General features: G+C 38.2%; 1 protein-coding gene across 1 annotated transcript in view; it reads left to right on the top strand.

Annotated features, from left to right (window-relative positions):
- The window catches only part of LOC136857018 (uncharacterized), a 164,203-nt gene that overhangs the window by 20,676 nt on the left and 118,253 nt on the right, over nucleotides 1-25,274 (top strand). Inside the window, exons 3-5 of the mRNA XM_068224959.1 lie at nucleotides 6,608-6,774; nucleotides 14,652-14,703; nucleotides 14,796-14,975. Of these exons, the coding sequence (XP_068081060.1) occupies nucleotides 6,608-6,774; nucleotides 14,652-14,703; nucleotides 14,796-14,975 (399 nt within the window). The remainder of the gene's footprint in view (nucleotides 1-6,607; nucleotides 6,775-14,651; nucleotides 14,704-14,795; nucleotides 14,976-25,274) is intronic.

Below are 25,274 nucleotides of genomic sequence, written 5' to 3'. Positions count from 1 at the left end.
TCCACAAGAAGTCTTCACTAGAGTGGAGTGAGCCCATTTCCCACTCTGGTATCGCTTGCTAGATGTTGCGACACGGCCGCCGATGGTTGAGGGGATACTGAAACAATAATATCTGGGTGACAGAGATGTTTTGCTGGAGCATGCGAGTACAATTTTATTTGTTGGAGGCAGAGGGGTGGGCGGCGTTGATGGATAGAGTGTGTTAGCAATGCAAGGATTAAGGAGACGGGGCTTGGTAATGACCATCAGGTACTGGCTAAAAGGAAATTTCTCGGAGGGAAAGGTTTTACAACAATAAATATGATACCTACTTATTATAATAGGGGCAGAAGGCCACACCATTAACATTACCTAATTTTTAAGCAGTACACTGATTAAAAAGAAAGATAACCTTCGACTCCTGCCAATGTTTAGTGGCGAATATAAAACAACCCTGAATTTACACAGGTTTCACCTGAGATAGGTGAACTCTAAATATCCTCTCCGTGGCTGGGTTACTGATCAATAACGTAATCGGTGTTAGAAAATCTAAAATAAAACACGCCCCATGGAATCTGGGGGCAAGCTTGCCCACAGGAACAAAATTTTTAACCATGACTTGATCTCCAACTTTTAAATTGGTGGGCCTCCGTCCATGATCATATCTTTCTCTAACTTTTTCGTGGGAAGCTTTAAGGTTGACTTTAGCCTTCTTCCATAGATCTCTAAGATTATCAGGATCTATTGTCTCTGGTAACATGTCATTAAGTGACCAAAGATTAGAGAGTGGCGTGTTAGGAACAAATTTAAACATGAGAGATCTGGAGTGCACTTGTGTGACTCATGAACCGCCAAATTTAAAGCAAAAGCCAACCAATTGAGGGAAGTATCCCACCTGGAATGACCTTCATTATGAAATGCAATTAAAGCAGAACGGAGATTTCGATTGACCCACTCAGCCAGAAACGGTTGAGGGTAATAAGCAGAAGTGGTTACATGTGATATAGACAGGTCAAAACAGAATTTACGGAATAAGTAAGATGTGAAGGCCTTAGCATTATCAGAAACTATATATTGACAGGGACCAAAATAAGCAAATATGGTATTCAAACCAGAAATAGTAGACTGAGCGGTTGCCAGCTTAGTCGGAAATAACCAGGAAAATTTAGTGAAACCATCTACACACACCAGAATAAATTTATTTGCGTTCCCCTTTGATGGTGGGAAAGGTCCGACGTAGTCTATATAGAGATGCTCCATGGAGCAAGACGCTTGATGTGATGACAATAGACCTTTACAAGATATTAGAATCATTCCGTATTGACGGTTTTCACTTTTCAAAGGTGAAAAGTGAGAGTATCCTCCTAATTCAATACATCATAAATATTCCATCATTAGATGGAGTAAACAAATTCAAACATGTTTTGGCTCGTTTGAGCCATCTTCAGTGAAAAATGAGGGGGGGTGGTGTTGAAATAATTTACATAATATAAGTTTGAATTTTCGACAGTCGACAGTGATTTCAACCATTATTGTTACAAAACCAATATTTTGTAAACTATGAGGTCCACAACCTCACCATGTGCTACTATTGTTCATTTCCAGCTGTATCATTTGTTTTTCATTCCTTTGTTTCTTAGGTTAACACAGTTTTTAGTCTCAATTATTATTTTAAATTAACACCTGTGAGTTGTTTTTTGCTCTGCATATTGATGTAAATATTGTATATTTGTGCTAATTTTGTTTCTGTCTAGGTTCTCTTTTGTTTGTTTTTCATTTGCTCCTTTATTATGTTCCTTGGCATTTTTTTAACTTATATTATGTAAATTATTTCAACCCCCCCTCATTTTTCACTGAAGATTGCTCAAATGAGCCGAAAAATGTTTGAATTTGTTTATTCCGTCTAATGATGGAATATGTGATGTATTGAATTAGGAGGATACTCTCATTTTTCACCTTTGTAAAGTGACAATAGACCTAGCTTAGTGGACAGGGTAGGCTTACACGCCTTTACAATTTCTCTGATTTCACCGTCCATACCTTTCCAAATGAATATCTCTCGGATCTTTTCCCGAGTTTTGAAGATGGCTAAATGCCCCCCTAATGGGGTCTCATGATAGTACTTGAAGATATAGGCACAAGCACAGCTGGAACTACCACTTTCATCTTTTGATCATGCCTCGAAGGGCAACACAAAACACCGTTTCTCAACACATAAGCGACGACATGTTCCCCAGAAGAAGAAAGGGTTTCCATAATAGGAGCCAGCACAGGATCTTCACGTGGATATTTTTTAATATCCCGAAATAACATAGGGGCATCAGTTAGAACGGCATTAATGCCCGAAGGTATGGGTGTGGGAAGAGAAGAACTATCTTCCTGTTTGGTGGTCTCCACTTCATGAAAAAACATGCGGCTTAGTCCATCCGCAACAACATTTTCAGATGCTCTGATATGCCTCACATCAAATTGGAACACAGAAATCCTGATGGCCCAGCGAGCTATACAACCATGTATGACGAGGCCTAGCTAATACCCAACTTAAGGGGCTGAGCCTCGGGAAAATGAACATGCCGACTCAGCCGATGACACTAGTCACTTCCTATTATCGGGGTTCACGGAGGTTGCACCAGAAGTTGAGCAGGAGGCGGTGATATTGACATTAGTGCAATTCTTGGGGAGGTGAGTAAATGAGCCACATTTAAAACAACCTTGAAATGACCCTGCTCCATTCTTTGTCCCACTCAATTTTATCAATGGGCACTTATTGCGCAGATGTTCCATCGAACAACAAGCACAGCATTTGTGGGTGGTGAAAGTTCGGCGAGGTGGAGGCCGAGAATTATTCGAAGACGGAGGGGGTTCCTTAGCGATTCGTAAGGTGTCGGCATATCTTACTCCTTCAGCTGATACAGCCATAGCTTCTAACTCGGAAAAGGTTTGAGGACGAGATGCAAAACATAGGTAAGACCTATAAGGTGGAGAGATACCTTCAACGATAGTTTACAAAATTTGATCTTCAGAAAAATGAAGGGCGAACACCCTGGTGTAGAATTTAATGTCTTGGATAAAATCCACAAGATTCTCATCCAATTGCTGTACTCTGAAATAAAACTTTTGTATGAAAGATGACATTGCTCTAGCCGGAATAAAATTTGCCAAAAGGTGGGCGTGGAAATCCTCTATGGATGAGCGATCAGCTATGGCCTTAACTATTTTGTCCGAGAGGACATCTACGGAATATGGAAACATGATTTGAAGTATCAGAGACTGCAATAAGGAGAACACTAACGCATAGTCTTGAAATTCTATCAAAAACTTTAGAAAATAGATTATTTCATTAGTGGAGTTAACTGAAAATTTTGAAATGCCGTTCATCAACATAGCCAATGGATCAGGCAGACTACTGAAACCAGGTAGCATAATAGGTGACAGCATAGAGGGTTGAGAGGTCTCATACACAGCATTGTTTAAAACGAAATGTGGAATTTGTATAGGATGACCAGACTCAGTTTCCAATAGGGCAGAAGTTTGCTGAGTTGCCACAGATTTCCTACTTTCTACAGCTTTACAAGAATCCTCCTCAGTAGGCAAGTTTATTGAAGGAACTTGGTCCATTTTGGGAGCAGCTGCCCCAGTCAACAATTGACTAACTGTATTAGACATATCTGACAGATGTTCGACCAGATTACTGGCATCCTTAGCATGATCATCCTTCAGCTTTAGAGACAATAGTTCCCTAGACCTATTATAGAAATGAAAGAGTCTAGCCTGGACTCTCTTAAGTTGGTTAGGAGATGGATCACTTATTTCAAAGAAGCTAACTACCGACGCTAGCTCGATGGTATTGTCTGTGATAGTGGATAGAGCCTCATCAATTTCTTTTTCCCCAAAGACTGGGATACAGATAGGCAGTTCTAATGACTCTTTAAGTTTGGCAATATCTGCCACAACCGTACCTCCAGATTGGACCTTTCTAATGAGTAATTCATAAATCAATTCCTCCTTGCGCAAGTACCAGGGAGCGAGGACTTCGCGAGGGCCAGACATGTTGATAGAAAAGTTAATCATTTGGAAAAATTCCCAGCAATTGAGAAAATTCTTAGAGTTCAAAACCGATCCTACTTTTAGCCATCAAAAGGGCTTAATCTAGACCCATTCAACCACGCTCTGCTACCACTTGTTACTGTGTTTTTGTGGATCGCAGAAAGAGATATAAAACTGGTGGCCATTACCTTGGACTGATGTTCTGCCTGTCGAAGAATGAGGCACCGCACCTCCTATTTTAACACACACACTCAGAACTACGACGATCAATAAGACAAGGTAACTCGAAAAACCCGCAGCTTATATACCCGAGGGGAGGGTTCGAGAAAGTTCTGGACTAAATCAGGACACATCCTCTCATTTTTATTGGCTGAATAGAGAGGTACACGAAGCCTATTATTGGCTGAAAAATAGTTACAGAAAATTTGTGATTGGCCAGATTCAAAAGCTGGCGGAATGAGAAGGAAGTGCTGCAAACCTTCAAATATATAAAATAAATGAAAGTTAGTTTAGTTGTGAAAACCTATAAACACAAAACTTCTTTAAATCCCTAATTCTTCTACCTTGCATCAGAGTTCATTAGCTCAGTTTTTTTGTAATGACATCTATGGAGAAAAGTTCAAACTTCTTAATGTAAACCAAAACAAAACAAATAAATCCAGTCAGTTTAGGCAACTTCAAAATAACACCTTACCAATAATTCAATGGTGACATCTTCTGGTCAATGTCCCAACTTCATGCATTAGTTGTTTCACGTTTTCTTTAATAGATAGAGTTCCTTAAGGTGCATCTTTTAAATGTGCAGGGTTGAGGTGTGCCTCCCAATAATAATAATAATAATAATAATAATAATAATAATAATAATAATAATAATAATAATAATAATAATAATAATAATAATATAAATATAATAATAATAATAATAATATAATAAATATTATTAATTGTGAAAACATTGATTTTCACATACCTTTCAGAAAAGTATTTTGCCATCAGTTATGAACACATCCATGAATTCATTTGCATATGACTTTAAGGGAGTCACTATACAGCACTTTTCCTATTTCTGAACTACATGCAAGTTAATACAATAAATTGTAACTACCTGCACCCAGGAACTGAATGATCAAGGCAAGAAGAATGGATGAATGAAGCCAGAAGATTCACTACTATCACATGATGCATTGCATCATCCCACACAAGCAACCAGTGTACATGCCTGCAATCATAACTGGTCAATTTTGCTGAATCAGATTTTAAAAATTTTATTTGCTCTACGTTGCACTGACAGAGATAGGTCTTATGGCGATGATCAGATAGGAAAGGGATAGGATTGGGAAGGAAGCGGTTGTAGCCTTATGCACAGTTATGCATTTTTATGTAGATATTTGATAATATTTACCTTATTTACATAAAAATAATACCTACCTAAGAATCCGATTCCTAACCAGTATTTTGCCTAGTGTAAAAATGGGAAACCATGGAAAACCATCATCAGGGCTGCCAATAGTGGGGTGCAAACCAACTATACCGGTATCCCAAATGGAAGCTGATAGCCACGCAGCCACTTGCTCAGTTCTGAATCAGAAGCATTGACCCATTCCAGAGGAGTCCAAACAATGACCTGACTCCATAAATGGTTATATGTATTTATCAATGAATTATATTAAATGTCACATCAGTTTTTACCCATGTTTCATATCAGTGATGATTTTATTAATCTGAAATAGAATCTTGTCCAGTTGATTTAATTAAACTGTACTTTTATGCAATGTTATGTGGATATTTGAAAATATTTACATAAAAATTCAATCCCAAATGAGTATTAATTTTTCTTTCATGACTATTATCTTTCTCCTTTTTTATTCATGAACTTGAGAATTTTTTTTAGTCAAATTCAAACCAGTCTATAATATAAAACAACTTGTTGTATTATCATAGTAAAACAGAGTACCAGTATAAGTGTTTGGTTATAGTACTTTTTCTTAGAAACAAAGTCAAATACACAAATACAGTACATTGTAAATAAAATATCAACAATATTTATTGTTAATCTCATAAATTAATATATGTCATAACATCCTTATGTATACAAAATGTAAGCTCTTCCATGCTTTGGACTGTTTGATGTTGGTCTTTCACCACCATAATCCAGATTCAAGTTTCACCCCGAGAACATCCTCTCTGGATATATAATTTTCTCTCATGCATAAAAGTTTTGTTCTATAAACATAATTTTTTATCTAAGCATCAGAATGAAACATAATTCCAAGGACTTGTAAATGCTTAATAAGTGTATGAAGTCTTAACCTCCTTGTTTGTGCCAGCTTCTCTTTTTTTATTTCATTTATCAATCACCTCAGTACTAATCCAGAGGCATTTCAGTTTACATGAACTAGAACATTTCATTTTTTTGCCTGCCATGACCTTACAGTATCAATCTTTATTGTTTCAGAAAAGAGGAATCTTTTAATCCTTCTTTTGGGAGACTATTCATTGTCTGAAACATGACACATTTTGTTTATGGATAACAGTGTGCAAATGTTGGTTTTAGAGCTTAAGGTATCTTATCTTGTTATAGGTTGCACACTTGAAGAATATGAGGGACTTGTAATGGGTGACCCACTTCGTGCTGCACAGCTTCGTATACTACGTGAGACCCGTGATAAGTTCCCTGCTTTAAGTGAACGCTGCATTGTTACCACATGTCGATTCCAGACAGTAGAAAGTGTTTTGAAGGAAACTGCAGTATGTATGCAGCAAATTTGAATAATATGTTAGTTCTATTAACCTCAAGTTTATTTTCTAAATATCATTATTGTTAATCAATTGCTTTAGAACACATTGTATGTATGTCTATCCCTCAGTTCTGTTTTTCCTGATACAAGGTAGGGGATGAGGTGAAATGAGTTTATATGGCATGTTTTTACAGCCAGATGCCCTTCCTGTTGCCAACCTCAGTTGAGGAGCTAGTGAAGATGAAAGGAATGATGGTGAAATGAAATTGGGTAAGGAGGTGGAGGAACCAGCTGTGGCTTATTAATAGGCACTGTCGCAACATTTACCTGATCTGATTTTTTTTAAATTTTCCGTAATGTCTAACAATAATATTAATGAAATAAATGAAAATCCTAATATTCTGTTTAATATAATAATTCCTATATACGCAAACTATAAACGGAAAAAAGACACGTTAAGTCTGCCAATCAGTTCAAACCTACCTACGTGCGCCCCTGCACGCCCCTACTCACACATCCCTCCTCCAACCCCTCCTATCATAAGCTCCCTCTCAACAGTCAATCTGGTGTTGGTGTCCGCACCAAATGCACACAACTTATGAGGAACATAGGGGTGAGTCTCACATAGCTATATATTAATCTCGATCTTCTAGCTTCTCTTCTTTTATCAATAATTTATTTTCTCAATAATTTACTTCAAATATTTTCTTCTCAGACAGTCACTTCAAACCAATTTGAACAATAGATCACTACATCTGAAGAAAAGGAATACCTTTTCAAGTTACGAATGTTCCCCTTCAAACTACATACAAATCATTACCCATATTACTATTGAACAAACATAATTTATAAATCAAGTGGCTTGTCTATACAGATGGGGATGCCAACTCCCAGATCAACTCAGGAACATTTGGTTGCTGTAGGAGTGACAACATAGTTCGGTACCAACCATAGCAGTTTTGATGTGTCATTTGGTTTCAAGGTTTCAAGTTTGGATGTGTTGTTCAGACTTCATCAATGTTTTAAATTTAGATTGTAAATTGTGACATACCAGATTGTTTACTTTATTATTGGTTATATGTGATCATATGTCTTCCAATTGGAGCGTGGCTGATGATGACCCAATATATATGGGGTTGAAACTAGTCGCAGTTATATAGGACAGTATACAATCTAATGGTATTAAATAGGTGGACACTTCTCTACCCTTTGATAGTTGATAATGTCTGTCTATACACGCATCACGTGAAAATGGCTGAATAAAACTTGATGAAAATCAGTAAGTAAAGTCAAGGAACAAGGCACTACAATTACGTTATAAATAATTTTATTTATGCAGGGTGAAATGGTACTTTAGGGAAAGGCCTAAAATTTAATTCTCAAATATCTATGTTATTAGTGGTCCTATGATATATATTTCATAATGATCTGTATTCAGTGGGTTAAATGGGGCAATACAAATGGGACAATACACAATAATTATTGATGATAATATAACTATATTATCATTAAAAATTAATTGGCTATGTTCTCATTAAAAAATCAATGGGACTAGTTTTGACCTTAAGTATGAGGTCATCCTCAGCCATTATATTAAACTAAAATTGGAAAAAAGTTATTAAAAAACTGACAAGCACAAAACATTTAGAAAATGTAATGAAGGAAAACACTTCAAAAGTTCAATATTTTTAATTTTCAGTGGTAAAGATTCAAAGAGTGAAACCAATGTCCGTTAGTTACTACATAATGTTGATGTTTTTTGTGAAGATATTTTATCAAGTTAGATGGTACTTTGTCAATTTGTAGGCATAGAATACAACCATTCATAGTCTTGATTGCAGTAACTTATAATAAGTGTTAACAGGCTGTGATGTTAAACAATCTTATAAGGTTGGCTGGGTTGGACATCTGTTGTTATTTGAGTCATCAGTCCATAGACTGGTTTGATGCAGCCCTCCATGCCACCCTATCCTGTGCTAACCTTTTCATTTCTACGTAACTATTGCATCCTACATCTGCTCTAATCTGCTTGTCATATTCATACCTTGGTCTACCCCTACTGTTCTTACTACCTACACTTCCTTCAAAAACCAACTGAACAAGTCCTGGGTGTCTTAAGATGTGTCCTATCATTCTGTCTCTTCTTCTCGTCAAATTTAGCCAAATCGATCTCCTCTCACCAATTCGATTCAGTATCTCTTCATTCGTGATTCAATCTATCCATCTCACCTTCAGCATTATTCTGTAACACCACATTTCAAAAGCTTCTATTCTCTTTCTTTCTGAGCTAGTTATTGTCCATGTTTCACTTCCATACAATGCCACACTCCACATGAAAGTCTTCAAAAACATCTTTCTAATTCCGATATCAGTGTTTGAAGTGAGCAAATTTCTTTTAAGAAAGCTCTTCCTTGCTTGTGCTAGTCTGCATTTTATATCCTCCTTACTTCTGCCGTCGTTAGTTATTTTACTACCCAAGTAACAATATTCATCTACTTCCTTTAACACTTCATTTCCTAATCTAATATTTTCTACATCAGCTGCCTTCGTTCGACTGCACTCCATTACTTTTGTTTTGGACTTATTTATTTTCATCTTGTACTCCTCACCCAAGACTTCATCCATACCATTCAGCAACTTCTCGAGATCTTCTGCAGTCTCAGATAAAATAACAATATCATCGGCAAATCTCAAGGTTTTGATTTCCTCTCCTTGGACTGTGATTCCCTTTCCAAATTTCTCTTTGATTTCCTTTACTGCCTGTTCTATGTAAACATTGAAAAGGAGAGGGGACAAACTGCAGCCTTGCCTCACTCCTTTCTGGATTGCTGCTTCTTTTTCAAAGCCCTCGATTCTTATCACTGCAGACTGATTTTTATTTTTTTTCTAGCTCTACAAATGCCATGTACGTGGGCTTGTCCTTCTTGATTCGATCCTCTAAGATCAGACGTAAAGTCAGGATTGCTTCACGTGTTCCTACATTTCTTCTGAAGCCAAACTGATCTTCTCCCAACTCAGCTTCAACTTGTTTTTCCATTCTTCTGTAAATAATACGTGTTAAAATTTTGCAGGCATGAGATACTAAACTAATGGTGCGGTAGTTTTCACACCTGTCAGCACCGGCTCTCTTGGGAATAGGTATAACAACATTCTTCCGAAAATTGGATGGGACTTCTCCTGTCTCATACATCTTGCACACTAAATGAAATAACCTTGCCATGCTGGTTTCTCCTAAGGCAGTCAGTAATTCAGGGGGAATGTCATCAATTCCAGGTGCCTTGTTCCTATTTAGGTCACTCACAGCTCTGTCAAACTCTGACCTCAAAATTGGGTCTCCCATTTCATCAGCATCAACAGCCTCTTCATATTCCAGAACCAAATTATCTACATCTTTACCTTGATACAACTGTTGGATATGCTCCTGCCATCTTTCTGCTTTGTCTTCTTTCCCTAGAAGTGGCTTTCCATCTGAGCTCTTAATATTCATACACCTAGATTTCCTTTCTCCAAAGGTTTTCTTGATTTTCCAATATGCAGCATCTACCTTTCCCAGGATATCCTTGCACTTCTCCTTCAGCCATTCTTCCTTAGCTACCTTGCACTTTCTATCCACTTCATTCTTTAATCACCTGTATTCTTTTCTGCCCTCTTCATTTCTAGCATTCTTGTATTTTCGTCATTCATCAGTCAGGTCTAGTATCTCCTGAGTTATCCACTGATTCTTAGTTGATCTTTTCTTCCTTCCTAACATTTCTTCAGCAGCCCTACTGACTTCATTTTTCATGACTCTCCACTCTTCCTCTATAGTGTTTCCTTCAGCCTTTTCATTTAGTCCTTGTGCAACATGTTCCTTGAAACAATCCCTCACACTCTTTTCTTTCAACTTGTCTAGATCCCATCTTTTTGCATTCTTTCCTTTCTTCAATTTCTTCAACTTCAGATGGCATTTCATGACCAACAAGTTGTGGTCAGAGTCCACGTCTGCTCCTGGAAAAGTTTTGCAATCCAACACCTGGTTTCTGAATCTCTGCCTAATCATAATGAAGTCTATTTGATACCTTCCAGTGTCTCCAGGTCTCATCCATGTATACAGCCATCTTTTGTGGTGTTTGAACCAAGTATTGGTAAGGACTAAATTATGATCAGTGCAGAATTCAACCAGCCGACTTCCTCTTTCATTCCTTTGTCCCAATCCAAATTCTCCTACTGTACTACCTTCTCTTCCTTGGCCTACCACTGCATTCCAGTCTCCCATCACAATTATATTCTCATCACCTTTTACATATTGTATTAAATATTCTATCTCCTCATATATTCTTTCAATTTCTTCATTATCCGCTGAACTAGTAGGCATATAGACCTGCACTATTGTGGTGGGCATTGGTTTGGTGTCTATCTTGACGACAATAATTCTTTCAATATGCTGGTCATAGTAGCTTACCCGCTGCCCTATTTTCTTATTCAGTATTAAACCAACTCCTGCATTTCCCCTGTTTGATTTTGTGTTGATAATTCAGTAGTCGCCTGACCAAAAATCTTGTTCTTTCTGCCAATGTACTTCACTTACACCAACTACATCTAACTTTAGCCTATCCATCTCCCTTTTCAGATTCTCTAACCTATCCCAACGATTCAAACTTCTAACATTCCACGCTCTGACTCGCAGAATGTCAGTATCCATCTTCCTGATGATCGCCCCCTCTCGTGTAGTCCCCACCCGGAGATCTGAATGGGGGACTAGTTTACCTCCAGAATATTTTACCCGGGAGGAAGCCATCATCAGTACATCATTCATACAGAGAGAGCTGCATGTCCTCGGGAGTTAGTTACGGCTGTAGTTTCCTGTTGCTTTCAGCCGTATAGCAGTATCAACACAGCTAAGCCATGTTAAGTATTATTACAAGGCCATATCAGTCAATCATCTAGACTGCCGCCCTTGCAACTACTGAAAGGCTGCTACCCCCCTTTCGATGAACCATTCGTTAGTCTGGTCTCTCAACAGATACCCATCCGATATGGTTGCACCTGCGGCTCGGCTATCTGCATCATTGGGACCACGCAAGCCTCCCCACTGCGGCAAGGTCACATGGTTCACAGAGGAGGTTGGACATCTATAAACACCAAAACTGTTGAATACAGTGACCCAGTAGAAGATTGTATGTGGTTGTCAATATGGATTAATTGTTATTAACCAGGATACTGTAGTCCCGCCTCACACAGCTTCATGGATGAAATATTACAGGGCAATCAAAGGTATCCTACAACAGTAAAAGATAACTGAATATTAGAAGACAAAAATGCAATGTAATTAAATTATGTCATGTAAGTTGTGTTTATATTTACTGTCATAAAATATTCTTACAAATGACAGAATAATACTTTCATTAAATTTTACTCCTGACCTTATGGAAATCATCCAGTATTCACAAAATATAACTGTGAGATGAAGATTTTTAAATTATATTTCCTAGGTTTATTAACAAGAGGTGAATTGTGCTGTTCAGGACTGAGTCAAATGGAGAAGATCTATCACAGGAACAAACCAGTCACAGGACTGAATACCTGATGATGACGACAGGTCTACTAATAATCTGGTCCTGATCTATGATATAGTGCCTTATAAACTCCTGAAATATTTTAATGATATCAGTTTCTTTTAGTTTTGTTTAGTTTTTTTTTGACTTGCTTTATTTATTTAATTATATGACAATATCACAAACATACAAAGTGAAAGAAAATACATGAGTTTACAAATTAACTTTGAAATTTTGTGGCTAAGTTAATCCTTACAGACCTCAGTGCAAACTAATTCAAATTTTCTTTTCTTTTTATGTGTTCTTTTAATCTAAAATGAGTACATTTGAGTGATTTCTGAAATTCAAAATACAAACTTTGAGGAAAATGAGTTGTTACTATGAGGGCTGAGTCTGAACTGTTATGAATACCCACAAAATTTAGTTTCAGTTTTTTAATGTTAAAATGTCCGACTCGTTGGCTGAATGGTCAGCGTACTGGCCTTCGGTCCAGAGGGTCCCGGGTTCGATTCCCGGTCGGGTCGGGGATTTTAACCTTAATTGGTTAATTCCAATGGCCCGGGGGCTGGGTGTTTGTGCTGTCCCCAACATCCCTGCAACTCACACACCACACATAACACTATCCTCCACCACAATAACACGCAGTTACCTACACGTGGCAGATGCCGCCCACCCTCATCGGAGGGTCTGCCTTGCAAAGGCTGCACTCGGCTAGAAATAGCCACACGAAATTAAAATTAATGTTAAAATTTGTAACACTAACAATCTTTTTCTCTACACTTTTCATTGTATTGAAGTCTGACTCATTGGCTGAACGGTCAGCGTACTGGCCTTCAGTTCAGAGTTTGATTCCCGACCGGGTCGGGGATTTTAACCTTAATTGGTTAATTCGAACATCACGGGGGGTGAGTGTATGTGTTGTCTTCATCATCATTTCATCCTCATCACGATGCGCAGGTCGCCTATGGGTGTCAAATAGAAAGACCTCCACCTGGCGAGCCGAACCCGTCCTGGGATATCCATATCCCGGCACTAAAAGCCATACGAAATTTCATTGTATTGAAGTCTACCTCCATAGCGTAAATGTTGGTACTATTAGCTACCATTCTTAGTGACCTGGGTTCAATTCCTAGTACTGCCAGATATCTAAGAATGTCAGGAGGGCTGGTGTGTGGTTAAAGTGGTACATGCAGCTCAGTTCCATTGGGGGTGTTCCTGAAAAGAGCTGCACCAGCTTGGGGTGAGGACACGAGTTTATCCAGCTCCATGGCTAAATTAATTCGACATCAGCTATTTTATTTGAAAACTGCCCCCCCCCCCCCCCCCATTGGAGACAGTCCCATCTGATGCAGTATACTCTGAATACTCACTTTTGTAAAGGTATATATTCAAATGAATATCGTCCTCAGTTGCATGTATACCTTACGTTAATTAAGATGAAATTCATATAATAACACTTAAAACCTTCATATAACAGGTTACCTTAGAATATCAGTAAGAATTATTTTTAAAAATGAAAAACTTCACAGTTGTTGTTATGCCCACATAAACCTAGTGCAACAGTCAGCTATTCCACAGTAACCAATTGCTGTAATAATATCCTGATCCTTGGAATCCTCACTCTCATGTGAGACTGGTCCCAACTCCACAGTGCTAAACTCTAATGTCAATTAAATGTATAAAAGACACTCACAGACATGAGTGCCTGGTCTGTAAGGGTTAACAACATCAAGAGTTGGAATATAAATGTCATTAGGGCTTCAAGACTGATCATTTCACACAGGGGATGCATACCGGTAACAAACAGGATCTTGACTTGCTAATCCATTTTCAAATATGACTGTTCCATTCCCTCAAACATTTTAGAAATTTCTTGTAGACCCTGGACAATAGTTAAAATATAAGGCATGCTCAGAACTCTGGAGCAACATATAACTTGTAATGATAACATTTTCTCGGAAGAATTTCATCACTGATATTTTCACCTCTGTCTTCACTGAGGATTCACGTAATCTACTGAAGACCATGAGCCTTAATTTTGGAACATTCTTTGTATAATTCCTACTGTACTACTAATTTTTATTACCACGATAGTTTAATAAAGAACTGAGATCTTGCCCTTACCCTTTCGAGGGACTGAGGTGGGGTCTCATTGTGCTCCTGGCTCCACTTGTATCTGTCACCTGTGATGGATGTGAATGAAACTGTTTTCAATTCCATAAATTTGCTAGATATGAAACTGTTTTATACAAAAAATATTTTGCCTTGAATATATTTGGTATCATTTGTGTGGTTTTTAATCAATTTCAGTACATAGTACATACTTAAACATCTACTGGTTTTTATTTTACAGATGGACTACTGGAATGCTTTACACTGTGTCAAGCATAATGTGGGCTGTCCTGGTAAGTGGTACCCTTCATTCCTATTGAACTTGTAACCCAATGAAGATTTACATATTTATAATATAACTGATGATTTTAGAATCGTGTTTCAGTTCGAGGTGGTTGGACTAATTGGACGCCTTGGTCACCCTGCAGTGCTAAGTGTGGACTTGGTTCACGCTATCAAGAACGCAGTTGCACCAAACCTGTGCCTTCAACTCCACAGCTTAAATGTGAAGGCCCACGTTTCCAAACCCATACCTGCGAGGGTTTATCCTGTGCACCAAAGTTAGGTACCGTAATATGACAAGTTCAAAAAACTTTCTTTATATGTTTATGGGTAAAGTAGAACCCTGTTTATCCAGCTCAAATGGGACTGGATCTGACCTAGATGACAAAAGGTCCAGATAACCCAGGGAATTCATTAACAACATTAACCCAGTTTTTATATATTCTTTGCACATTTTATATACTTTTACAAAACTATAAACAGTACAAAGCAAAAGATGTATCTAAATTTAACAATTAATGCAAATATAGTATAAATTTTACTTCAGCTAGAGACTGTACATCTTATTAAGAAGGCTGTAAGTTTCTTTTGTTTCAGTTTTGAGTGAAGTTCACATGCTTTTTGGCCTTGTAGACTGATGACATGTCAGGTTGCTCTTCTTAGTACATTAACACATTGTTGCCACTTTGTTGTGACTGAAACATGCATCTCTTGCTTCTGTATCTGCATCATCATCAGAATTACTATCACATTATCGTTAGTTGAACAAATTGTATAATATTTCCGTCTGTAAGTTGAAAGCCATTTCTGAATATTTCAGAGTAATTGTCTCAGAATTAAAGATTTTTTCCTTCAAAGAAATCCTCTTAAATTTAAAAGAATACTCATCTTAGATTTTAAATTAGTTCTTAAATGGAGTGAGTTTAATGTAGAAATACGATATACATAATCAGCCCAGACAAACCAGGTTCTACTGTACTACCAAAGGAATCTGTTTCCTGATAGAAAGAAAATTTGGTCAACATTCATTCATTCATTCATTCATTCATTCATTCATTCATTCATTCATTCATTCATTCATTCGTCTTGATCATTTTATTATTAGTGATTTAAGCCCACTAGGGAGCGCTTATGACTAGCTCTTTTTGGATGCTCGCTCTCATTACCAGTACCTCTTGAGTCCTGCTATTAGTTTTTCCTTTCTTTCCTGTGAAAGAGGTTTGCAAGATTTAACAGTCTTTGGTAGAGGAGACCATGAGTTTACCATTTTACAAAATTTAGGGTGGTCTGAGACATCATTATCAGAAATCCCAGTGGAAACAAAGTCTACTTTTTACTTCATTGAGCCATGTGCTTCCAATCTTGTAGCTTGTGATGAGTGAGATGATCTTCATAAGCCTGCTATTGCCTATTCTCAAAAGGTCCGTAAAACTTCAGCCGAACTACGTCTCATGCTAGTGTTAGCCATTTCCAACTGTTCGCTTTCAGTCAGTAGGTTCCATCCAGGATCCCTCTTAGCCCATGAATTTTCTGGAGGATACATCTTTCGACTTTTTCCAGGTCTTCTATGGTGCCTTTCCTGTTCATCAGTAAGGTCTTGATCATATAAAACCTAAAAATATTATGATATGGAAATTTGCAATGTTAAATGGCATCAGATCATCTTCTGAACACCAATCCTTTATCTTTGAGTTATTATCAACTCTTAAAAGTGATTACTTTTGCTTATGAGGTGTTCCATTCCTTTACACTGATGTTTTCAGGTGTAAACCTGAAGACATCTAATAGGTAACAGCCCCTCCTGGTGGCCATGATCATTAAAACATTAAGTCTTTATGTTCGTAATACATTGGTTGAGTCCCACTGGCAAAAAAATTTTCATTTTTAGAATGTTAGCCAGAGGTGGTTGTATACAATTCCTAATCACTAGATTGTACGCCAAAAGCCTGGGTTCAGTCCCAAACTTCTCTACAGAGTTCTTATGGAGAGAGGACATGATGATGCTATTGGTAGTAATTCGGTCATTGGTTGGAAATATTAAGCCTTGAGTAATCCCCTTGGTGTTTTTGACAAGGTTAGGCTATACAATGAAGAAAAATGGGGATGATGTTCCACCTAATCAACACTTCAATATACAGGTATAAATATTTATTTCATATTGTTAGACTAGTTTTGGTACCCATGGTACCATCTTCAGTAACGGATGTGAGAAACTTTTAAAGAATAAATTAACACTAATAAGAAAAAACCTTAAAACAACCTAAATACACAAAAAAACATTAAACAGTCCCATGTATCCAAAAAGCGGATAAAAACTTAGTCTAACGGAACTCAATTAAAATCAGTACAAGAACATTAGAGGTACAACATGTGTGTATTATGTATTGTGGAAGGTCTTGAGGTAACACTTGAAATAAATGTACGGTATAACACGGTATAAGAGTGCCAAATTTTATTCTTGTAAACAAGTAGCTTAAAGCCTGAAGTGGTATACAATGAGTTGAAAATGTGGTAGTGCTGGTTTGAACATTGTGGGCTGCGGGCTGCTGATGACGTCTGAGCCTCTCCGAGGCAGTCCAGACAGGCTTGCTCTGTTGAATGACGCACTAACACCGCAATCCGGACACAGCGACTTATTGTGGTTTAATATGGTGGCGGACAGGTGGACTGAGTTGAAGTTGTACGGAGTTTCCAGGACTTAGTGCCTTCAAGCTCTGGCATCTGAAGTATTTGTAGGAGTAGCGTTCACAGGACTCTTTGTATATTGGCTTTATTTGCTGTTTGTTTAACGTTGGTGATACCACAACAGCAGATAATTATTCTAGACTGTAAAAGTTATGGTAAAATGCAGTTCACCAAGAAATCTAGAAAACAAGTACCTTAACCATTGGACATTCAAGTGGATCAATAAATACTGATCTGCATTTAGGGCACTTGCCCTGGTGGCAGATTCCCCATTTGTTGTTTCCTAGCCTTTTCTTAAATGATTTCAAAGAAATTGGAAATTCATTGAACATCTCCCTTAGTAAGTTATTCCAATCCTTAACTCCCCTTCCTATAAACAAATATTTGCCCCAATTTGTCCTCTTGAATTCCAACTTTATCTTCATATTGTGATCTTTCCTACTTTTAAGGACACCACTCAAACTTATTTGTCTACTAATATCATTGCACGCCATCTCTCCGCTGACAGCTCGGAACATACCACTTATGATACAGATGTAGTCAAGCAGCTTGTCTTCTTTCTCCCAAGTCTTCCCAGCCCCAAACTTTGCAACATTTTTGTAATGTTACTCTTTTCACCATTAAGTTGAAAGAAGATATATGATGGTTCAACCTTTCAATACTACTAAAATAAGAAATATAAGTTTTACATTCCTACTTAATTATAATTGGTACCGGTTTCGACCATTATTCTTGGTCATCAGCTGATCACAAATAAGTATAAAAACAATGCACAGGTAAATAAAATGTGAAGTTTAAATAAATCCATCAGTTGCTGTTTGTGAAGCAGTAAAACACTGTAGGGAGTATTCATCATCATCATTATTTCTTCGCTCCAGCAAGCCAGGTGCTGTTGTGTATGAGCCTCCTCCAGATTGTCCTATCCATCCACAGATGCTGCTCAGATATGCGATGCCAGTTCACATCTCTAATTTCAAGGTCCTTCATTATCTGTCTTTCCCAAACATCACGAGGTCTTCCTCCTGGGCTCTTCCCAGGAACATTGTAGTCAAAGTATGTTCGAGGAGTTCTATGAGGGTCCATTCTTTTCATGTGACCATACCATTGCAGTCTCTTCACTTCTAGAGTCTCCAGCAGGCTTGTTTCCATTCCAAGCTGTTGCCAGATATCCCTATTCCTTATTTTATCCATTTTTGATTTTTGTAGACAAGAATGGAGCAACTTCATTTCTGTTGCCTGAAGACAATTCTTTGTTGGTCCAATAAGTGTTACTGCTTCCAGAACATACATCAATATAGGTACTAGATATATTTTGTACAAGCTGATCTTGAAATCTAATGGAAATGTGGTACATGGTCATATGCTTTCTCGATGTCCAGGAAAAACAGTTATAAGTATTTTACCTTTCTTCAAATACTTCTCATAGATCATTCTGATGGCAAAAATGAGGTCTATAGTTGATTTATGAGGTCTAAATCCATGTTATTCCTCCTCAAGTGTAGGTTGAACATATTTTCTAATGCTGCTCTCAAGGATGGATTACCGGGCGAGTTGGCCGTGCGCGTAGAGGCGCGCGGCTGTGAGCTTGCATCCGGGAGATAGTAGGTTCGAATCCCACTATCGGCAGCCCTGAAAATGGTTTTCCGTGGTTTCCCATTTTCACACCAGGCAAATGCTGGGGCTGTACCTTAATTAAGGCCACGGCCGCTTCCTTCCAACTCCTAGGCCTTTCCTATCCCATCGTCGCCATAAGACCTATCTGTGTCGGTGCGACGTAAAGCCCCTAGCAAAAAAAAAAAAAAAAAAAAAAAGGGATGGATTCATAGATTTTGAGGCCATATGACAGCAGAGTTATACCTCTGTAGTTGGTACATTTCTTTCTATCACCTTTTTTCAACAATGGGATGATGACTCCTTGCTTCCAGTCATTGGGTATTACATTCTCTTTCCAGATTCTATTTAGTACCCTGTACATCCACTGTTGTCCAACCTCTCCTAGTGCTTTGATCATCTCAACACTTAATTCATCTGATCAAGTTGATGTGTTGTTTTTCAGCTTAGATATTGCTGTCTCTACTTCCAACCATGTCAGACTAATGGTATTTGTGTTGCCAAAATCATAAGGTTCATCATCTAATGGAGTGACATTTTCATAACAGTGCAGCAGAGTATCAAAGAGCCTTTGGAACTCCTTTGGTCCTATCTCTAGTCACCTCACCATTAGGAAGTTCTACAGATTGGATAGATTCATTTTGAGTTCTTCTATTCTTAACAATACTGTATAACAGTTTTTTTATTTCCATCCTGTGTTATTTTGGTAGCCAGATCTTCCTTGCATTTCTGCTTTTCAGCTACAACCAACTGTTTGACCTGTAATTTTTTCTTTCTGTAAAGTGACAGCTTCTCCTCTATTTCATGTTGATCTCCCCATGTTCTTGCTTGATACAAGGATCTTCTTGCACAGTTTCTGTCATCATCATTCCACCAGGCAGTTTCTTTAGGTTTTCTTATTTGACTCTGTCGTCCACATACTTTTTCTGCTGTACCAAGCACAACCTTATTTAGAGTATCCCATTCCTCATCTACCAATTTCAGTTCTTCTCTCGGCAACAACCTGCGGACACCTTCCCTGAATTCTTCCTTTACACTTGGCTCGGTTAGTCGCCAAGTTTTTATTTTTGAGACTCTTTTGTTACAGACTTTGGGAGGTCTTTTCTCTGCAATAACTGCAACCAACAGTCTATGGTCTCCACCAAGGTCTTCACTTGGAATGACCTTGACATCATTGACATTTTTCCATACATTTTGATCTATCAGAATATAATCTATTACTGTACCTATTTTATCATCACAGCTATATCTTGTGATTTTATGGGGGTCCCTTTTCTTGAACCAAGTGTTACTCACTATCAGGTTGTTCTCATGCATAGATCTAGCATATATTCTCCCTCTTCATTTCTGTTTCCCATTCCATGAGGGCCCAGTGTGGATTCATATTCTGTTTGTTGTGAGCCAACTTGTGAATTAAAATCGCCCATTACAATTAGATTGTCATAGTGTGTTCTTCAGGTTATTAAGGAAGTTGGCCTTTTCCTCTTTTGAGCATCCTACCTGTGCAGCATAGACTTGGATCACATTGTACTTTTTCCCTCCTAAGTTCACAGATAACTTAATTATCCTTTCACTAACAAACTCAACTTCACTACAAGCATCTTTGTCTTTATGTATTAAAAAATCCTACTCCATTCTAAGACTCTACTTTATTTCCAGACCAGTAGAGACTATAGTCCATTCTGATATTCATTTTCCCAGTTTTCTTCCACTTTGTTTCACTCAGGCCCATGATCAGAAGTTTCCTCCTTTTCATTGACCAGCTCTTCAGTTTTGTTGTCACTGTCAGGATATTTAATGTTCCCACTCTGATACTTTGTCTTCGTTTGGTTTGGGTAGCTGGTGTAACATCGGGCTGTAAACCGTCATTCACACCAAACTGATGTCGTCGTCATGAATTCCTACATCCGAGGCTCGTATTATTCTTGAAAGCAACTTCTTCAGTAATCCCTGTGTTGACCTGCTGAGCCTAACACAGATGGAGATTTTCTTTCAGGATTTTCTCCCTTAGCCTTTGGTGTCCAGTCACCTCAACCTACAAGGCAGCAGGTTGTACTCATATTAATCCCTGAGTACAGGGCTGCCTCTTCCGCCATCTCCACCGTACCGAAGTCCACCTTCTCTGCTGTAGAAGTCATTGAGGTCTTCACTCGTAACCCTGAGCTGGGACCCTTACCAAATGTTACACACCGGGTCAGTGTGCTCTGGGACTCACATAGGCAGGGGCGCCACTCCCTGGGTAGGGCTACCTGTGAAAAGGGTCCCTACCTGCTACCTCCGTGTTGAAATTTCAACTGATCACAAATAAGTATAAAAGACAATGCACAAGTAAACAAAATGGGAAGTTTAAATAATTCCGTCAGATGCTGTTTATGAAGCACTATAACACTTTCACCAATTTCAATGTTATGAAGAAGTCTAGGATCAAATACATATTTTTCAGTTGCAGTTCATGAGGCACTGTATAATTTTAGGCGTCAGCACTGCTGCTTGTTGATAGTTCCAAAAATCATGAAGAAGTCATAGATCAAATACGTAAATGTAGTACGGAGCAAGTTCTTGAAGAGTAGCAAGACATATGTGCCAATCAGCACTGTGCTTCCAAAAGTTTATGGAAACCCAACAAAAAATTTAAAAAGTTCTAAGCCTTTAAAACTTAAAAACTTACATTTCTTATTTTAATAGTATTGAAAGGTTGCATTATCATATATCTTCTCTCAAATCAAGCCTTTAAAACTTACATTTCTTATTTTAATAATATTGAAAGGTTGCACCATCATATATCTTCTTTCAACTTAATAGTGAACTCACTTCACTATGGAACAATATGAAATTCTTACCTCTTAATGCTACTCTTTTGTCGGAAATCACCCAGAAAAAATCGAGCTGCTTTCTTTGGATTTTTTCCAGTTCATGAATCAAGTAATCCTGGTGAGGTTCCCATACACTGGAACTATACTCTATTTGGGGTCTTACCAGAGACTTATATACCCTCTCCTTTACATCCTTACTACAACCACTAAACACCCTCATAACCATGTGCAGAGATCTGTACACTTTATTTACAATCCCATTTATGTTATTACCCCAATGAAGATCTTTCCTAGATGATGTAGCCTCCGTGGCTCAGACGGCAGCATGCCGGCCTCTCACCGCTTGATGCCGTGGTTTAAATCCTGGTCACTCCATATGAGATTTGTGCTGGACAAAGCGGAAGCAGACAGGTTTTTCTCTGGATACTCAGGTTTTCCCTGTCATCTATCGTTCTAGCAACACTCTCCACTATCATTTCATTTCATCTGTCATTAATCATTGCCCCAGAGGAGTGTGACAAGCTTTGGCAGCCGGCACAACTCGCCGCAAGTTGGGGACTTCATTCATCCCATCCCTGACCTGGTCATTGACTGGAAAAGAGGTTGTAGGTTTTCATACTTACAATGATTCCCAAAAGGAACTTTCACTCCATCACTGCAGTAATTAAAACAGAGAAGACTTTTCCTATTTTTTCTATTTTTAGGTTTTTCTGTTAACATTGTGTTGGTGAAAGTAAGCTTATATGGATTTCAGTATGAAGACTATTACATTTTATGTTAAGTTAATTTCTCCATTCGAAGGATTGTGATGTATTTATACCTTAATTGAAAATCGGTTACTAAATATGTTGCATTGAAACTTTAATATACAACAGAAAAAATGACATAGTCACACTCACTAAGGATTAAAATGGAATGGAAGCAAGATATTGCTTTTAAAAAATTATATAATGCTCCCTCATTATAAAATGTGATATGAGTAGGTCTTTAGTATAATAGCATATATAACATGGAAAGTAGTTGAGCTGTGTTGAGGTGAAACATCGTGCCCAATTGCATAGTTGACAAATTATATTGAGGAATGCCAGTCACAGAAATCTGAATAAAATGACAGGTGGAATTTAAAATACAGAGAGAAATGGAAATAGAGAATTGAATGTGCAAAAATAATAAGAAGAAAGAGCGGGGAGGAGAATCTAAACACGTCTAAATACAATAGGTTCTCTGCTGTGGGTAATCATATGGAAGAATGCCAACACAGTTTTATATTATTATTTATATTATTAAGACTATGCAAAAGGGTTCCTTACTCAATATTACTGAGAAGTTTTTCATACATTTAAATTGACATTCAAATGCTTCTAGCAAACTGAATGAAATTACTAAAAGAAAACTAACATCCTCTTTAATTCCATTCTCCCATTTATTTTGAAAACTTTCACTACCAGATGCATGAATCAAAATAACAGAAGTCAACAAGACTTGGACTTTCCTATCCCTCCCTCTCTTCTATTCCATGCATTACACGACCCCCCACTTGTCACTCCACACAGCACTGAGTAACCATTGTGGTAGTCAGCCAGAGACTAGTTCACAACCCTGTCAGATGCAGCACACAAGCAAAGAGGAAGCAAGTTTGTTTCTTTACATTTATTAACTTCTGACTCTTTCAGCTTGTTATAATCTATAGATTCTTGTTTTCTGCAACACCAGTTTGTGCACCAGATCCATGATCTTTTAGCCAGGCTTTCTCATGCTGGTACCAAAATCACCTCCACATTTACTTTCTAGCCACATGGGAGGAGTATTAAGGAGGTGAGGTGGGGATTTGCCTCCCCCACCCCCCACCCCCACACACTTTGTGCAGAAAAACTTTTTTATTCCATTTCAGCCACCTATTTTTTAAGTTTTGACAGACTGAAGAACCTAAGAGTTATTTAAAAAATTGCCTGTGCTGCGAAGAACGTATCAGGGGTATATTTTTGCTAAGATTACGGACCCAGGTATGATTCAACTTCTTGCTGCTCACATTCATCATTCTGGCAGTCTCGCTCAGTAAATGTGTCTGTGTAATTCTATCTAGTGTCGGTAACATTGTTAGTGTGTAGTCAAATTCTAAATGACATTTTAATTGAATAATCACGCCAAACTTCTGTTAAATTGTAATACATGTGTAATTATTGTGCCTTTGGTGAACGTTTTATTGTATAGTTCACTTATTACCGCACTAAAATTGGTAGACTAAACGTTTACATCTCTATTGAAATTTGCCCTGAGTGCATTAAGAAGGCTATATTTTTCAATTTTTATGCCCTAAACCCACCCATCTTCTCTGCTCTAGCCCTTCAACCCTGATACTTTTTGCTCCCTATAAATTTTTGTGCCCTCCCACTTCTAACTCCCGATCACCATTACTGTGTCCTACTCGTTGGCTGAATGGTCAGTGTACTGGCCTTCGGTTCAGAAGGTCCTGGATTCGATTCCCGTCCGGGTCGGGGATTTTAACCTTAATTGGTTAATTCCAATGGCACGGGGGCTGGGTGTATGTGTTGTCTTCATTATCATTTCATCCTCATCATGACACACAGGTCGCCTACGGGAGTCATATAGAAAGACCTGCACCTGGCGAGCCAAACCCGTTCTGGGATATCCCAGCACTAAAAGCCATACGGCATTTCATTCCATTACCGCTACTGTGAAAAATGAATTACCAGACCAGGTTGCAAAAGTGATATTTTCCTCTAGAATTGTGGATGTACCTGGTAGGGAGTCTTACAAGTTGGACTGACCAGTTATCTGAAAACCCAACCAGCTGAGGGAAATTAGAAAGACAACTGAAATATGGTAAACCTCTTTCCTGTCTTAATGGAAGGAAGTCATAGTTTTATATAAACTGAGTAATAGTTCATGAAATATCCACACTCTCTTACCTCCTAACAGGAGAAAATCTCTCAGTGTGTTTGTGTCAATCTGATTTTACCATGGTGGTGGTGGTAGTGGTGATTATTGTTTTAAGAGGAAGTACAACTAGGCAACCATCCTCTATATAACACTAATCAGAGGAAAAAATGGAAGGGATCTGACACTTCAAAAAATTAAAGTATTGGCCAAAGAAAGGCAAGGGCCACGATGGGCATGAAAATGAAAGACTCACTAGGCCTTGAGTGCTCTGATACCGTCGGGGTCAAAAAGAACAAGAGTTGGCCAAGGCAGGTCGGATAGGATAGATGACAGTGAGGAACTTGGAACAAGTAAGTGGAAGCAATGCCAGGACTCAGCTCAGGGCCCTATGGTTGCCAACCCACGCTCCAAAGTTCAGAGCCCCTGGGGCCCCTTTTAGTCACCACTTGCTACAGGCAGGGGATACTGTGGGTGTTATTCTACTGCCCCCACCCACAGGGGGAGTAGAAGGATCTCTCTGACTTTATAAACAAACTTAATCTACAAGAAAAACTCAATCTCATATTAGCTGA

Source organism: Anabrus simplex, chromosome 1 (genome assembly GCF_040414725.1).
Source record: "Anabrus simplex isolate iqAnaSimp1 chromosome 1, ASM4041472v1, whole genome shotgun sequence".
Taxonomy (NCBI): Eukaryota; Metazoa; Arthropoda; class Insecta; order Orthoptera; family Tettigoniidae; genus Anabrus; species Anabrus simplex.
Note: the sequence above shows the minus strand (reverse complement) of the source record. Positions and strands in the feature narration are given on the sequence as shown.